General features: G+C 45.1%; 1 protein-coding gene across 17 annotated transcripts in view; it reads left to right on the top strand.

Annotated features, from left to right (window-relative positions):
* The window catches only part of CELF2 (CUGBP Elav-like family member 2), a 565,824-nt gene that overhangs the window by 440,253 nt on the left and 108,324 nt on the right, over positions 1-17,247 (top strand). For all 17 annotated transcript variants that reach the window (XM_025264691.3, XM_025264694.3, XM_044928249.2 and 14 more), the window contains one exon: positions 16,806-16,888. In XM_025264691.3, coding sequence (XP_025120476.1) covers positions 16,806-16,888 — 83 coding nt within the window. The remainder of the gene's footprint in view (positions 1-16,805; positions 16,889-17,247) is intronic.

The following is a 17,247-nucleotide window of genomic DNA, read 5'->3' as shown; positions in this document are numbered from 1 at the left end:
TCTTTAGTCTTCAGGTTTAGCTACAGGCCTTGCTGTGTAGACTGGATTATACAGTGACTCTTCTGTGTACTACTTACACACTTGTCCAAACCTGAATTTTTCTTTGAATTAGTTGACTGCTTCCCTTAGTTGGGAGAAGGAAATGGCAACCTACTCCAATATTCTTGCCTGGAGAATTCCATGGACAAAGGAGCCTGATGGGCTACAGTCCATGGGGTCACATGGAGTCTGACATGACTGAGGGACTAACACTCCCTTAGTTGATGAAGTTCACCAGTCATTTTGACACAGTTATTCTGTGGTTTATATAGATACTTATATCCATTTATGACAGGTCTTTAACACACAATTCAGTGTATAAGATTGACAAGGAAAGAACTCCTAGGATTTCACCCCTCTTGTGATAATGTTGAATCCTTTAGAAACCTGCCATCATGGAAATTAAAAGTATAAATATGTTTGACAGGTAGTGGTTGAATTATTTATCAGTGACCTCAGTCTAGAAATGAAGGCTGGAAAACTGCTCCACTCAACCTTCTGAATGTTCCAGAAGAAGGACACAGGCATGGGGAGTTCCACTGGGTACTTTCCACGGTGCATTTGAACCCTAGACTGCCTTCTTCACTCTCGTGGATCATGTCCTTTTCGACAAGTTGAAACCGACTTTAAGATTAGCCTAAGACAGTTATATCCAGGAAGGTAGCTTGTCCTTTCAAATTGTGGTGCTGGAGAAGATTCTTGAGAGTCCCTGGGACTGCGGGGAGATCAAACCAGTCCATCCTAAAGGAGATCAGCCCTGAATATTCATTGGAAGGACTGATGCTGAAGCTCCAATACTTTGGCCACCGATGCGAACAGCCAGCCCATTGGAAAAGACCCTGATGCTGGGAAAGATCGAGGGCAAGAGGAGAAGGGAGCGACAGAGAATGAGATGTTGGATAGCATCACCGATTCAATGGACGTGAATTTGAGCAAACTCCAGGAGATAGTTTGTCCTCCTAGGACAGAGGAGTCTGGCGTGCTACAGTCCATGGAGTCGCAGAGAGTCAGACAAACTTAGCAACTGGACGACAACAACTTGTCCTCTCACTAACATAAAAAGTATTCCAGGACAATAATGAAAAGATATCTGTGACAGCCACTGTTTTAGATCGCTTGAGTTATTGATCTGGTCGTGATACAATAAAATTGAGAACTGACTATGAGACCCTTAGTGGTGGAAGAACATCTCTTGTAACTCCAAAGCAGTTCTATTATCATCTGTTATCTGCACGATTAGGGGGCAAAGGCTTCTCTGTACAGCGATCTTTGTTGCCTAGAGCCTTTTAGCTCCTCGCAGAGTGTTTCACAACCTGCCTTTCTTCCCACCCCCATCTTAAATATCATTTGTGTTTGTTTGAAATCCAGAGGAGCAGAAGCCCTTCCATTCAAAAGGGACTAAAGACTTGGAAATCCATCTTCATCTAGTCATCGGAGGCTGGAATGGGAGCCTGTGGGGCATTATTTCCTTTCTCCGTTTTCTAAAGGTTTAACAGAAGAATAAGTATCATTGGGCAGTGATAGAGAAAAATGAAAATTCTTAGATCAAATATTGCTTCGGCATCCGTGCAGCATGGGGAAGGCAAGTAGATGGCGTGTTATTCTTGAGTGAAGCCCAGTGGCTGCTAATCAGTGTGCAGTATGTAGAGTTTTCCATAATCTTGAAATCAAGGCAATATTTCACTTTTTTCCCTCTGAGGTTTTCTCGGGAGAGATTCTCTGGCAAAGAAGATGAATCTTCTCTCTACCTGCTCAAGAATGAGCAGTTAACTCTGTAGCTAAATATTAAACACATCAAGTCCAGGGGACCGTGTATTATATTTTTCTTGTATCCATCATCAGTTATACTTATTTAATTTCCTGACAAATGGAAAGCCATGCTCAGTATTTATCTAGGTTGAGATTTAGAGCAATGAGGAAGCATGATGGTCTTTTTTTTTTTTTTTCATAACACTTTTATTGAAGTAGAGTTGATTTACAGTGTTAGTTTCAGGTATATGGCAAAGTGATTCAGTTATACACACACACACTTTGAGATTCTTTTTCCATTATAGGCTACTACAAGATACTGAGCATAGCTCCCTGAGCTATACAGTAGGTCCTTGTTGCTCTTCTGTTTTGTATATAATAGTGTATATCTGTTAATCCCAAACTCCTACTTTATCCCTCTTCCCCACCTTTCCCCTTGGTAACCATAAGTTTGCTTTCTATGTCTGTGGGTCTGTTTCTGTTTTGTAACTAAGTTCATTTGTACCATATTTTAGAGTCCACATAGAAGTAATATATGCATTTGTCTTTGACTTACTTCACTTGGTATGATCATCTCTAGGTCTTTGTCAAGAGTGAGATTGGGGTTCAGGCTTTGCCAATCCAAATATTTTCTCTCTGTGCCTCGGTTTCTTTCTCCAGTCCCTGTGCTAGCAGTAGGGACTTAGATGATTACTAAGGCCCCTTTCCGTGCTCCAGTCCAGGATTTAAACTGGATCACAGTCAGATCTGGACCAACTCTTGTCAAAATTACAACATAAGTGAAGTTTCTTTCCCCTGGTCACTGTGTGTTTTCCATGACATTAATTCATGCCCCACCCACAGCATTCTCACTGCATAAACTCTTATCAAAGTTTGTAGCCAGAGACTGATTTATACTCCAGTGTGAATCACTGGGAAAATAGATTGTAGTGTTGTTTATTCTAAGGGAATTTTGTTTTAATACAGATCTGAGCTTCAGGTCATAAGGATGAAACTTGAAGGAGAAGCGGCAGAGTTGGGAGAGAGCCTGGTGGAGAAGGGTTTGTCTGCGGCAGCCCGATTTTCATCTGTTGTCCCAGAATAATAACTGAGAGTCCCCCTTCCACTTTCCAAAGTGTCCCCGCTTGGATGATGAATTCTTGGTCACTCTAGGTGTGGAAGAAGCCCTCACGGTACCCCCAGAATGAGATCAGAAAGTAGAAGGAAGAAAGCAAGCTGAGACTGTTCCTTTGTGTTTTCTGTGTGCCCAATTTGGAGCTTAGTATTGTGTATACAGGAAAACGCAATGGCATCCCACTCCAGTGCTCTTGCCTGGAAAATCCCGTGGTCGAAGGAGCCTGGTAGGCTACGGTCCATGGGGTCGCTAAGAGTCGGACACGACTGAGCAACTTCACTTTCACTTTTCACTTTCATGCATTGAAGGAAATGGCAGCCCACTCCAGTGTTCTTGCCTGGAGAAACCCAGGGATGGGGGAGCCTGGTGGGCTGCCGTCTATGGGGTCGCACAGAGCCGGACACGACTGAAGTGACTTAGCGGCAGCAGCATTGTGTACACGTGAGCTTGCTAAAGGAACCCAGAGAAATCTGTTTCACGTGACCATCAAATGTATCTTAGGTTGGAAACATACAGGTATACGACAAGTATACAGGGTCATTTGTCAGAAAATGGATTCAGGAGTACTGCATGGACCGTCTTCATCACCAGTAGCCTGTATCAGAAAGACTCCTGGCAGATGACGTCTGGCTGTGGGGCGAGCAGACAGGGAAAGGCCCTAAGGACAGTCGATCCATTGGTATTTCAGAAGCACCCACGAGCCCAACTTCCTGTTGAGCCTCGTTAAGGGGACCAGGGAGCCTTCAGACGTGGCTCCTTGCCTTTCAAGATGGTCCTTAGATGGCAGATAATGAAGTAATAGCAGAACCACTGTAGGAGACAGTGGTTAATCAAGCAGGGAGTGCTTTTTTTTTTTTTCTCCTTGTGTTTTATCATTTTGTGATGGTGACTTTCAAAATGAAATCCCGCCCCTGGGAACCCCTTTTCTCAGGGGGTACCTAATGTACCTGCAGTCCTCCTGACACGCGCCCCCTCTCTGCTCTCCTGACCGTGATGTTTAGAACCCCACCTCTTCATGCAGAGCCCAGTGTCACTGCTTTTTTCTTCTCCTTTTCCCTCCCTTGTTGTTGTAAATTACAGAGAAAGGGCAGGTCTGTGCTTCAGCTCCTTTTTCAGGAAGGAAACCCAGGCTTGCTCATTAGATAGCCACAGGGCTCATTTCTAAAAGCTCACTGTCTTAGGGAATTTTTGCCTCTTGAGGGAGCGCTGCCAACCATAGAGTTGGGGGAAATTCTGTGATACCCTGTATAGGAAAAGTCCTCAAAATGATTCTATTAAAATGGATCGACTGCTCAGAAACCATGTAAATAGATGTCCAGGTTCCTCGAGGGCCATGCAAATGGGTGCACTTGGCCAGTTCCGAGTAATTACTCCAGAAAGCAAGACAACAAAATCAATTCCAAACCTTGTTACAGGGTGTGGGGGCATCACTTACCAAGGAGGCTGGCTTGTTCCCCTTCCGTCCGGAGGCTGGTGGAGAGCCACGTGTTGGCATGGCTGGCGTGGGAATGCCGCCTTTCTGCGCCTCAGGGTTGGGGGGTGCATATTAACTCATCAGGGTAATGCTGAGTGTCCCTCATCTGCCTCGTGGGAAACCTGCACAGGGTCCGCGTGGGCCAGGGGCTCTATGGAGGAACATAACCAGTTTACAATGGGCAGTAATCCCTGACATTTATTTAACCATGTCAGTTGTATATACCAGGACCTGTGTTACATATACATTTTCATAAATTACCTTTTTTAATATAATAACCCTGGGACAGAGCTGCTGTTACTCAGGCCATTTTATAAGTAAAGAAAAGAGGCTTAGAGAAATGTGTCCAACCCCGAGTCTGTCTGAAGCGCTGGTAAAGGATGATTTTTGTTACTCATCGAAGCTTTACGAGCAGAGCGAAGGGGAGTATCCACAGCCACTTTGGAACCTGTCGTAGTCTCTGCCCTGAGAACTCTGGGATCAGGGCTGCTTGCCTGTTATTGCTAGAACATCAATTTACACAATTGGCTACAAAAGTGCATTGCTTATATGATTTCCACTGCCCCAGGCAATTCATAAAAATGTCTCCCTCCCTGATCTGCATGTGCATGAAAGATGCCTTCGTTATTGTGGGAGAGGGCTAAGCAGTTACAGTGGCCATAAATATCAGCTCTCTGGAGCCATCTGCCAGGAAGAAAGTCTGAAATAAGGTCAGATCTTTCCTTGAGCCAGCCAGGCCAGAATGAGGAAGTCAACATGACTCTCCTCACCCCCTCCATAACAGAAAAAATACTTTGCTTCTCCTCTGAATTGAAAAACTCTTCTAAGAGCCAGCCCCACCTAAAACAGGGCCATACGTTTTCATCAGTGATGCTGCTAGTAAGTGATGAACTGTATTTTATTCCAGGTGACATAGGGGTCAATATGTGTAGACTTGGCAGATACAGGTTGCCCCACCATCCAAGCAGGATCATGAAATTGAGACTTAAGACAGTGTTCAGGCCCACATCTTATGGCCCAGTGTACTGAACTGAGAATCACAGGAAGATAGATACGATTGTAACCTACTCTTATCACAACCAGACTCCTAATTATAATGCCGTCCTGTCCCCAAGAGAATGTATGTACCCAATAACCTTATATTAAAAACTTTTTAATGAGGTCTCTCAGTGCTTTTGAAACTAAAATCCTTTTTTAATTGAATTCAAGATGGAACTACCTCCTACCACACTTAACCCTGGGACACCTTCCAGATTAATCGATGTGAGGGTGTCTTGGTTAGCTGAGGCTGAGGCCTTGCTCCATCCTCTGGCCCCTTGAAGAAGAAGCATTTGTTGCCATGGCCCTCTGGGACCCTCTCAGCCATCCAGACTGGTAGGGGACTGAGCAGCCCAGGAATTGGGGCCAGACCACTATATGGCCTTCTTGTCTTGACATGTTCATCCTAAAGTTATTTTTCTTGCCCTGAGGGAAAAATATATAGGCCTCTTCCACACTCTAGAATTAACATTTTAAAAACATGAATTAATCAAATTCACAGTTGGCTTATTCTCTTGTATTTCTTAACAAAGGAGACTGCTTGCTTTCTCCATTCTGTCCCCACGGCTCCTTGACAAACGTGTGTGTACACACTCAGTCGTGTCTGACTCTTTGCAACCCCATGGACTGTAGCCCTCCAGGCTCCTCTGTCCATGGAATTCTCCAGGCAAGACTACTGGAGCGGGTTGCCATTTTCTGCTCCAGGGGATCTTCCCAACTCAGGGATCGAACCCGTGTCTCTTCCATCTCCTGCATTGGCAGGTGGATTCTTTACCACCTGGGAAGCCTGACAAAGACGCAGGTCACCATAAACTCACCTCCCAATGCTTAGAGCAGAGTGCAAGCCTTTAAGGAACACGATTTGCAGTGATTGTCCCATCCAGGAAAAGGGGTGATGTTAAAGTTCTCCAGATACATTTACAGCTATGACCCTGAAATACTTGAACCTTAGTGGCTTATTTCAGAGGCCTGGGAAAGGGGGAAACAGCAGATCCCAGTTTTGCCCTTGGTATCTTTTCCATGTGTCCTGCAGTTGGGATTTACATCATAATCGGTGAGGAATGGTTGCAGTATGTGCAGAGCCAGGCACATCCCTCCTTGCTTTCCCAAGAGGCTTAAAAATGTGGTAGATTTAATCCATATAAAAAAACAAAAACAAAACAAACAAAAAACCTCCGTTTTCCTGGCAGAAGATTTAGAAAGCCTGCCTGACTTAACAGAGCCATGGGAGAATCAGGAGATGGTTCCTCCAAGAAAAGTGCCCCAGCTGAGGGAGGCTGGTAATGGCCTTGATCTTGAGGCCAGTTAGCTGAGTGTGGTCCCAGGCGCCAGGTGCAGACTCTCAGGGTGGGGGTTGCACGGAGCCTGATGAGATCAGCAGTCTCTCCTTGGTTGAAAAGTTGGCACTGATGTACTGTCTCGGAGTCCTCCTGCTGGGGACAGGAGCCAGGGTTCTTGGAGGCAACATCAGATCCCTGCCCCAGGCAGCCACAAATCATAGGCACGGCTCTTCCTTTGTCAGAGAAATTCCCAGGGGATTCCCTGGGATTGCAGTTGGTGGGCCAGACAGTGGTGTCCGCGTAATTCAAGTACTGAAAGCAGAACAATGGCTCCGTCTCTGCTCCCTAGGTGATGGCCAGATGGCATTACTTTTTACATCAGGGTGCCTATCACAGTTTCATTAAAAGCTGACTTCTACAGGATGTGGCATTTGTAATTGGGGAGCTGTTATTCTTGCTCTGGAGTCTCACTTTTAGATAAGGAGACAGTGGCTTGTCCTAGGAGACCACTGGTTTAAAACAAGAGAGATTTCAGGTATAAAAAGACATTTTTGGTGACATGGGAGAAGGTTGAAGCAGTTCTGAAATCTTTCAGAGGAAAGCAGAAGCTACCAGGACTGCTTGGTGGAGGGCGCTCCTGTGATGGCATTGACTTTGAAGGCTGTTGTCAACCACTAATGATGTGGATGACTTAGCCTTTGCTCTGAGCCTCTTGTGATTGTGGGCAGTTGACTCATCTGAGATGGAAGGGAGCTGGAGAGTTGGGTGACTCGAGTTAACTGTTAATAGTTGTAAAAATTTGTGATTCTGTGGAATCAGACAGAAAGATGAGGCATTGACTTGCTCTAATTTTACTTTTCTTACTTTTGCGTTTAAAGCCCCCCCCCCCCAAAAAAAAAAGGATACAAAATTCTTTCATCTTCTTGCAGGTGCTTCCCATAAGGAATTTCTGCTTTGCTGCTCTTTAAAATTCTTTGCCTTTGTATCTTAGTTGATGTTATTACAACCACCTTGATGCAGCAGTTCAGATGAGCCACCTTGAGGAAATCGTACTCTGGAATACATAAATGTGTCTGCCAGCCAGAGGACTGAATGTTGTAGTTTTTTTATTGAGCTGTAGTTGATGTTTATAGTACTTTGTTAGTTTCAGGTATACAACAAAGTGATCCAGATAGATAGATACATACATAGACACATAGATCATACGGTGGATGATGGATGGATGGATGGGATGGATAGACAGTAGACGGACTGACAGAGTTCATAGATAGATTCTTTTTCAGATTCTTTTCCATTATAAGTTATTAATACAAGATATTGGGAATAGTTCCTTGTACTGTACAGTAGATCCTGTTTGTCTGTTGTGTGTGTGGGTGTGTGGGTGTGTGTTTAAGTATGTATTGGTGTGTATCTGTTAGTCCTGTACTCCTAATTTTTATCTCCCCTACACCTTTCCCCTTTGGTACCCATCAATTTCTTTTCTATGTCTGTGAGTCTCTTTCTGTTTTTGTAAATAAATTCATTTCCATTATTTTTTAGATTTCACATATCAATGGTATCATGTGATATTTGTCTTTGTCTGACTTAACTTCCCTCGGTGTGATAATCTTTAGGTCCACCCATGTTGCTGCACATGGCTACATTTCATTCTTTCTTACGGCCGAGTAGCATTCCATTGTGTGTATGTACCACGTCTTCTTCATTCCTTCATCTTTGATGGACACAGGTTACGCCCATGGCTTGGCTATTATAACCGGTGCTGCTGTGAACATTGGAGCGCATGTATCTTTTTGAATTAGAGTTTCCAGTGTTTTCCAGATACATGCCCAGAAGATAGATAGATGGACCATATGATAGCTTCAGTCTTAGTTTTCTAAGGACCCTCCATACTGTTCTCCATGCTGGCTACACCAGGTTACATTTCCACCAACAGTGGAGGAGGGTTCCAGGGGACTGAATTTTAAATACTGCTGTGACCTCAGTAGCATTTCATGCCGCATCTTACACGTAAATCAAGCACATTTGGAGGACAAAGTAGAAAGAATAAAACCAAGGGCTGTGGGGGCCCTAAGTTAATAACAGTGCGTCAGGCGTGGTTTTTACCTGTGCCGGTTCTTCCCGGTGGGCGGACTTCAGGCTGAGGAAGGCAAGCCACCTGCACTTCCCGGGGGACCAGCTGGAATAACAGGGTTTTGTTATTGTCCTTTTCCTCATGACGCTGAGGGCTACCTGCTAGACCACTGGAAAACTACTTTTTTAAGGTCAAAGCTACATTGACTTTACAATTTTAATTCAGGGGATTTTTGATGGGGTTTTTGAGCCTTTAACTGCTTTGTAGAAACCGAAAGTCAAGCGTCTTGGCAGGGGTAAGGCCCATGGTTGACAGTCTCACTGGGCAAGAGCTTCTTTAGAGCACAGGATGCCCCACGAAGTCCAAAAACCTTTGGACTTTGAAAGAAGCATGAAATTCTCTACATAGTGGCTGAGATGGAGGGAGAAAGCCGATGACAGGAGGAGGAGGAGCCTGTCCTCTCTTCTGACTTAAACTGGCAACTGACTCTCCAAGAAGCCAAGATCCCAGTAGCAATTCAGTTGTGTGAAGGAGGCGCCTGCTTGGCTTGCAAATGTGTAGACAAAAGAGAGCTTCATTCACAGAAAGAAAGAAAGAAAACACCATAGAGGGTTCACTAATTTAGCCTTGCAGGGCCTCGGTCTCTTGATCTGTTGGCCCGTTAGAATTCAAAGGAAGACTTGAAGGGAATTTTCAGTTCACTACATGATAACTCTGTTGCTGTCTTGAATTCAAATATAGCTTGAGTTGAATCTGTCCGCCAGGATTATTCCCTTTTTTCTTTTTTTTTTTTTTTTTAAATAAGTACAAGGTTCAGTCTGCACATGATCTTTCTGTGGTCATTTTCAAGTGTTTATTTGCGTGGGTTTGGACAGTGATGGAAATTTCTGGACTGAGATGTGGAATGACCTTGAGGATGTGGGCGACCCCTCTTTTACGCTGGGGATGGAGTTGACTTGGAGGGTCAGCTGTCCAGGTGCACAAGGCCAGAAGCTCCACACTTATTTATTTTACAAGCTTGGCCACACCTTCTCACATCCATCCTCAAGTTGTTGTTTGTATTTCAGAAAACGTCCCATAATTTCCCATATTAAGATATTACTGAAGAATTATCAGTCAGGCCTGGAATGTTCCTAAGAGGCCCTTTCTCGCGTTTATGGGAGCAGCCTTTCAAGGAGAATTTATCGTCCATCCAGGCTGGTGGCTCGAGGAGAATCGTGGGGAATGACCAGCTTCCTGTGTTGCTGAGAGTCTAAATTGTTGGCGTGTGCTCTGAAATTTCTACCCTACAGCTGACAAGTGACTCTTTCAATATTTGCAAACCATCCAAGTCACTGACTTCCCATCTCTATACCTGGATACTTTAAAACAAACACACAGAGCAAAAAACTACCTTGTCCATATTTTAGAGCTAAAGATGTGAAGAAAACCGCCTTTTAGTAAAATGGTGTCTTCAGAGCATCAGACCTCAGTTTCCTTCCTCCCCAATTTGGTAGCCTCAGAGAAAGTTTCCTTAAGCGTGGGGTCAGTTTTCTTCAGGGCAGAACTAATTTTAAAATCCAATCTCAGGATCAGTCTCTCAGGCAGTGTCTACATAGCCCTCCACAGGGAAGAATGTGAATTCAGTGCTGTTTGACTCTGGACAGGCCGTGATATAGACTGATTATCTCTACATAAGCGGTGCATTTTTTTGCCCCTGTGCATATTTTTACCAAGTCTCCAAGTCAAGCTTTCCAAGAGAAACAGCTGTGGTTTGAAAAGATTGGTGATAATCCAGATGGTTTCTTTGAGGATAAGTCTACTTGATCGTTTAAAATTAAAGTCTTTCAGTAAAGTTGAGCATCTTCTTGATGGCTTTAAATACACTACTGCTGTGTGTGTGTGTGTCTGTGTGTGTGTCTGTGTGTCTGTGTGCGTGTGTGTCTGTGTGTAGATACCATTGGCCCATCTCATCTGAGGCTTTATCTTTGAAAACAGCAAAAACCTCATCACCGTGTCTCTGGTCATGCAGCAGTGAAGCTGGCAGAGTCCCCGAGGGAACCTTTAATGGCAGCAGAAATTGTTTGTGAGGAGAGGCAGTCAGTCAGACACCAACATCCCTATCTGGAGTAGGTGGCTCATGGCATCTCTGGGAATTACCATTCTCAACTTCTGGTGTGAGATGGTCTAATCATACCTCACCATTATAATACTGATGACAAGCTGAGCGTGTGCGGCCACATTGCTGGACTTGCCGACCGCTAGGAGCTGGGGCCCTCTAAAGCTCCCAGCCCCACCCCAACTCATTCTCTCCGGGCCCAGCGCCCCCTGGCCGCCTCCTGATCATCCAGAGATGCCCACAGCAAGGCCTCATACCGGTCACCTTCACCGTGGGTGCTCTGCACCTCTGGACCTTTCTGTCTAGACCTTCTTTACCGTCCAAATGGATCTGGCTTAAGTGGCCGTCTTTGGGGTTAGCCAGGTATTCACAGTTAAGCTGCAGAAATAATTCACGGGAGATGGTAATGGCCAGTAAGCTCTCATGTAACACCCCCAGCAATGTGTACAGACCCAGCAGCACTTGGGGGTCAGTGAGGAGTCGTCACTGGTGGACTCTGTACAAACCTGAGACACCAATACTTGGTTCTGGGATCACCTCTCAGGTTTTACCCCCAAACCCATTTCAGAGGAGCCAGGTGGGCTGCCGTCTATGGGGTCGCACAGAGTCAGACACGACTGAAGCGACGTAGCAGCAGCAGCAGCAGCAGTAAGAAGTAAGGGCTTTCCTTGTGGCTTATCTGGTAAAGAATCCGCCTGCAATGTGGGAGACCTGGGTTCGATCCCTGGGTTGGGAAGATCCACTGGAGAAGGGAAAGGCAAGCCACTCCAGTATTCTGGCCTGGAGAATTCCATGGACTTATAGCCTATGGGGTTGCAAAGAGTTGGACACGACCGAGCAACTTTCACTTTCACTTTTCACTTTCAGTGAGGAGTAAGGGGTGGGGCTGATAAATAGACATGCAAAAGATGGATTTTAAAATTTTTCACTCCAGAATCCAGAGCTCTTATTAACACAATGAATTGTTGAAACTCTTGGAAAGTGGGATGCCTTGAAATCTCCTGGGTGTGGGACAGCAGGTTTATCTTTTCTAAGCCAGCTGCTGCCACTGGCAGAAACTCTGGAGCCAGAGGATAAAGGTGGCAAGAATCATAAAGTGTGAGTGCTTACGAGACTGTGTCAGACAGGCAGAGTAGAGAAATGCGAAGCCACCCAGAGCAGAAACAGGAGGGCTGAGCCTGGCTGAAGCCTCCACACTCCCCATCCTTGGAGTTCCCTGGCAGGTCACTTCCCCTCTGTGATGTAGAGCAAGCCTTGCTCTGCGCTCATGGGCAGCAGGGAAAGCAGGTGCCAGGAGTGATGCTGACGCCGGAAGGGTGGTCCCCTCGGGCATACAGCGCAGCCGCTGACCATTGAAGGGCGCCCAGGGCTGTGGTCGGTGTTTAACCACCCACCTTCAAGGATGTTGGAAGCAGAACCTGGTAAAGGAGAAAGGTCTGTCCCGGAATCAGACTGCAGGGCCATCTGGTGTTACAGCTGACCTGCAGACAAATCCATTGAACTCACACCTGAGTTACAGCTGGCACGGGGAAGTCCACAAGCCACGTGGCTCCCTTAACAGCTGTCCATCCAGGTGGGGTAGGCAGGAAAGAAAATGCCCGCCCTGTTACATCACCATGAGTTCTCTAGGACCTGGAGTCTCTCCCCGACCTTTTGCCATGGTGATCACCACCACCTCAGGGCAGATACTAACGATATTCTTCCCTTCGTGTGTTGAAATGATTTCCTCAGGTCAATGAATCTTAAGATTTTAATGAGCATATCAAGTGGACTGGTTGCTTAAAAAGTCTGGTTGTTTAGCTGGGAGAGGACTCAGAGAAGCAAGAGTCTCTGAAACACATTCTTATTCTGGAAGCATCCAGACTCAAGTCCCATCGGGGGGAAAACCACAAATGGCTGCCTCAAAGATGAATGTTGAAATTGGGAGTTCTCTATTTCTACCGCAGATTTTCTGATAACTTAATCAAACGCTATTTTTATTAAATCAATTAGTATGCATGCGGAGTGAAGTGCAAGACATTTTTTAGCCCAAGAAAGGGAAGGAATAGTTTTGACTGTTAAATTTATTCTGAATGAAACCTTTTGGCTATATATCCAGGTAGGGTTTTTTTTTTTTTTTTCCAGGGAGGAAGTAGTGGTAGGCAGCCCTGGTTTTTGTGCATTGATTTCGAGGTGATGCAGCACAAGTACCTCAGGTATAGAGGAAGTAAGGTGTTTTCCACCGAGGCATTCAGGAACTGAAAGTATGAAACCGAAAGAAGAGTCTTGGGGTGAGATTTCCCCCAGAGCCCTCGTGTTGGTGCAAGTTGTTCATTGCGTGAGGGCATCCAGCTGAGGCTGCACTTTGGGGCAGAAATTCAGCCCGAGCTCTAAGTCGCCAAGCCATGGGGGCCATGCCCACATGGGGATAGGCTGCCTCTTTCAAAGGTCCGAAGTGCGTGGTGCCCAGGGATGAGCTGTCGGGTTGGAAGTCAGTGAGCAGTGAAGGGGAGGCGAGTCGGCAGTGGCGTCCAGGATACTCTTCTTTGTATTACAGCTAGAACTAGAGCTTTGGGGGCATGTTCTTCCAGAGTCTTTGTTTCAATGGGACTTAAAGTATTGAGTTGACCACAAAAGTTCATTTGGGCTTTTCCCTGAGATGTTGTGGAAAAACCCAAACCAACTTGTCGGCCAACCCAGTAGAAGAGTTAAGAGGTATGCATAGTTCACAGAGAGGTCTGTCATGGCAGATCCCTGAGGTCACCTCTCAGCTGCACAGGCAGAGTGGACCCTGCATGAAATTGGAGAGAGTTAGAAATTTGAAATACCTTTCCTTTACTCGTTAGATTCTTCTCTGCTTTCTTGCCCCTCCTCACCCCATCCCATGCTGCTCAGACATCAGCTTCAAACTTTCTCAAAGCAAAACAAACACAGAAACCACTGTCTGTTCACCAAGAACCTTGTTCAAGATGGAAACACTTGGAGTTGCCAAATTCATACTAAGGTGTAAATAGCTAGGAGCAATTAAATAGTACCTTCCTTAAGGGTCGCGTTTTATTGCTTCAATAGCAGATGAACTACACCTTCCTAGTGGACTTCCAGGCCATGGAAAGTGGATGGAATTTTGCTTGGGTGTTTAGGGCTAGAGTGGAGACCACTCTATTCCTGAGACCACCGCATTGGGTCCAGGGTGGCCCCATAACAAGTCTGCCTCGGTTTACATCATCTTTGTTCCTCGTTGCTTTTGTCTTACCGTGCATGTCAGTCACCCTTGTCAGTTCCCTTGTCGTTCCACTGTTCTTTCAGGTTGACCTTGGCTTTTCTCCTTATCTCTGACTTGGCCGGACTAGCATTTGTTTTCCTTCTGCTTAGGAAATTCTTCCTTAATTGCCTTCTTTCCAGGCAAGCAAACTGCTCTATGACTTCTACTGCATCTGAAAGCTTCTCTCTTTTAAGTATCACACCCCTAAAATCTACCTGCTTGAAAGCATCGGATTCTGCCCCTTTCTGAGGCTTCGGTTTTGAAGTTGAAGTTCAGAGCATCCCCATTGCTTGCTTACCCAGAAGCCAAGCCCATAGGCCCAGAAGAGAGAAAGGAGAACTTCCTGCGAGTCTGGTTGTTAAAAGCTTTTAGAAGACAGCTGCTGCTGCTGCTAAGTCGCTTCAGTCGTGTCCGACTCTGTGCAACCCCATAGACAGCAGCCCACCAGGCTTCCCCATCCCTGGGATTCTCCAAGCAAGAACACTGGAGTGGGTTGCCATTTCCTTCTCCAGTGCATGAAAGTGAAAAGTGAAAGTGAAGTCGCTCAGTTGTGTCCGACTCTAGCGACCCCATGGACTGCAGCCCACCAGGCTCCTCCATCCATGGGATTTTCCAGGCAAAAGTACTGGAGTGGGGTGCCATTGCCTTCTCCGTTAGAAGACAGAGTTAATGTCTTTTTCTGTTTTTCTTCTCAGTTCTATTGAAATATAGTTGATTAACAATGTTGTGTTAATTTTTACTGTACTGCATAGCAATTCAGTTATACATTCTTTTTTTATGTGTTCTTTTCCTTTATGATTTTTTTCTCTGTGTTATTCTTTCTGTATCAAGTCTAATAGAAGATAATTGGTATTTTTCCTCCTCTTAAAGTGATTACAGTGGATACCAGAAGCTGGAACTGGACTTTGCTATTTAAAATCATTCCTTGATTTAAAGCAATTCCTATAGCTTTTCTGGGCTTAGGTTATGCCAGTGGAGCTGAAAATCACACATTAATTTGATCAGTTTAGGAAAAATAATCTACCACCAGGCAGCATGGCCAAATGCACTCTGGTCTAAAAAGTCAAATAGCTGAAGTGGAAACCTCCTATATAAAGGCCCACTCTGTCCATCTGTGATTCTTTAAATCACAATTTTCATATTCCTCCCATCATGCAAATTAAACATGTGAAGAGTCTCCCATCCTTGGAGACATGGAGGTTTTTAAATGCCAAAAAGCTAGGATCATACTGTCCTTTATCCAGAAGGTGAAGGATTTGCATATTTAATCTCAGTAGACTCCAGTGAAATAGTATATGACAAGGTTCCAAGTTTTGTTCTTTTTTCCAAATAAGGAGGAAGCATCTTATATGTATTTCAGAATGCTGTAGGGGTGGTATAGTACTTTGTCTTCTCCTACTCCTTCCAATGAGTTTTTTGTTCTGAAAAGTAGTTGCTAATATGTGATTCGGAGCCTTTGATGGTTTGTGGTGCCAACTTCCTACTTTCCAGATGTGCCACTTGTTTCTGTCCGTGGTCTTACATCATTCCCCTAAATAAAGCCAAAGTCGATGCCTTAGTGCCGTGAATTTCTCTCCAGCCACTTGCTGTACTTGGCATTTGAGGACCTCTTGAGGCTCTCCCCATCTCTCTAAGCATGAGGATAAGAATCAGAGCTAATTGAGTGTGACTGCATCTCTCTGCCTCTTTTTCTCAACCCAGCTCATCCAAGACAGGCAGGTCAGAGGGAGCATCTTTTTCTTTTAATTTCTAAAGTTTTTTATCCCTTTTATCTACACTTGGTTGTGCTAAGATATGCTGTGCTAATTAACAGATTCTTAACCAGTGTCTTCATCTGGTTTAACCATGTTAACCAGTATCTTTAGGCACAGGTTGAAGAAGGGGTGAGCCTTGCTTTAGAATACAGAAGGAATGAGAGGTTTCAAGACCATTTTCTTTGGTGGAGGGAGGTGATTTGGAGAAGTGTATCGGCTGGTCTCCCTTGGAGGAGCCTTCAGCTTGGACTCCCATCACCTCTTAGAAATGAGGAATCAAGAGGTTAGTGGTTGACGTCCCATGGCCATGTTTCATTCTCAGCACAAAGAGTGCAAACATCTGTTTCAGCATCTGCCCACCACATATAGCTCACTTTCTCAACTGGGTAAAATAGAGTCTTTCATTTCAGCAAACAAATATTGCATGTTTTGTGTGTGGAACTTTGCATTATGTGCTATGGTGGAAATTAGAAAGAAGAGGGCTTGTTCTCAGCTCCTAGGCAGCTTATCATCCAGTTGTCTAAGCCTCGGAGTTGAGAAAGTGTTTTAAAAGGGTGATGTTCTAGAGATATCCTTTAAGACAATGATAGTTAATATAAGTGTCTGCTCTTGTGGTTGTGATTAACACTTCACTTGATGCTGTGGCTGCACCGTAAGTCCCACTAACAGCTCACCCACGGCCGCCCACCCCCGTTCCTGAAGACCCGGGTTCCCGGTAGTTGGTGCGCAGTTATGAATTAATTCCCCAACGTGGGGAAAAGCTAATAAATATGATTTAGGATGAAAGGCGCTGGGTAAATGCTTGAGCAGTTGTCATTACTGCTGCCGTGCACCTTATTTTTAAATTGTGCATCCTTTTAAGTAGTTGACTTGTTCGCCCCAGTCTCCATTATATCTAAGCAAAGCATTCACAGAAATTTCTAAAACCTTTTCATTTCTCTCTGTAGGTTGTTGTTTCGTAACATTTTATACAAGAAAAGCTGCACTTGAGGCCCAGAATGCACTGCACAATATTAAAACTTTACCTGGGGTGAGTTGGTTTACTTTTGTACCAAAATCACTTTATTGCTTGAAAATGGTCCTTTCAACTGAAGGTTCTAGTGATGGGCTCTTAGTGCCAAAAATGACTCTGGGCTTTTGAGGAGGGTGTGCTGACTACCCCCCACCCCCACCTGGCTCCCGGTCGCCCTTGCAGCATCCAGAGCGGCTGGCCAGGCCCTCAAGAAGCGCTGGCATTATGCTGACAGAAAGACCTCTCAGAGAGTGTGTTCCCTGGTTAGAAAATCAGAATGACCCCACTGGGTCGCAGCGGCTGCTACAGAGGATTGGGTGGGCAGCGATTGTAAAGGGAAAAAAAAAGAACTCACGCACACACGCATGCAGTACACC

This window comes from Bubalus bubalis, chromosome 14 (assembly GCF_019923935.1).
Source record: "Bubalus bubalis isolate 160015118507 breed Murrah chromosome 14, NDDB_SH_1, whole genome shotgun sequence".
NCBI lineage: Eukaryota > Metazoa > Chordata > Mammalia > Artiodactyla > Bovidae > Bubalus > Bubalus bubalis.
The sequence above is the reverse complement of the archived record's forward strand: the minus strand, read 5'-3'. Positions and strand labels throughout refer to the sequence as shown.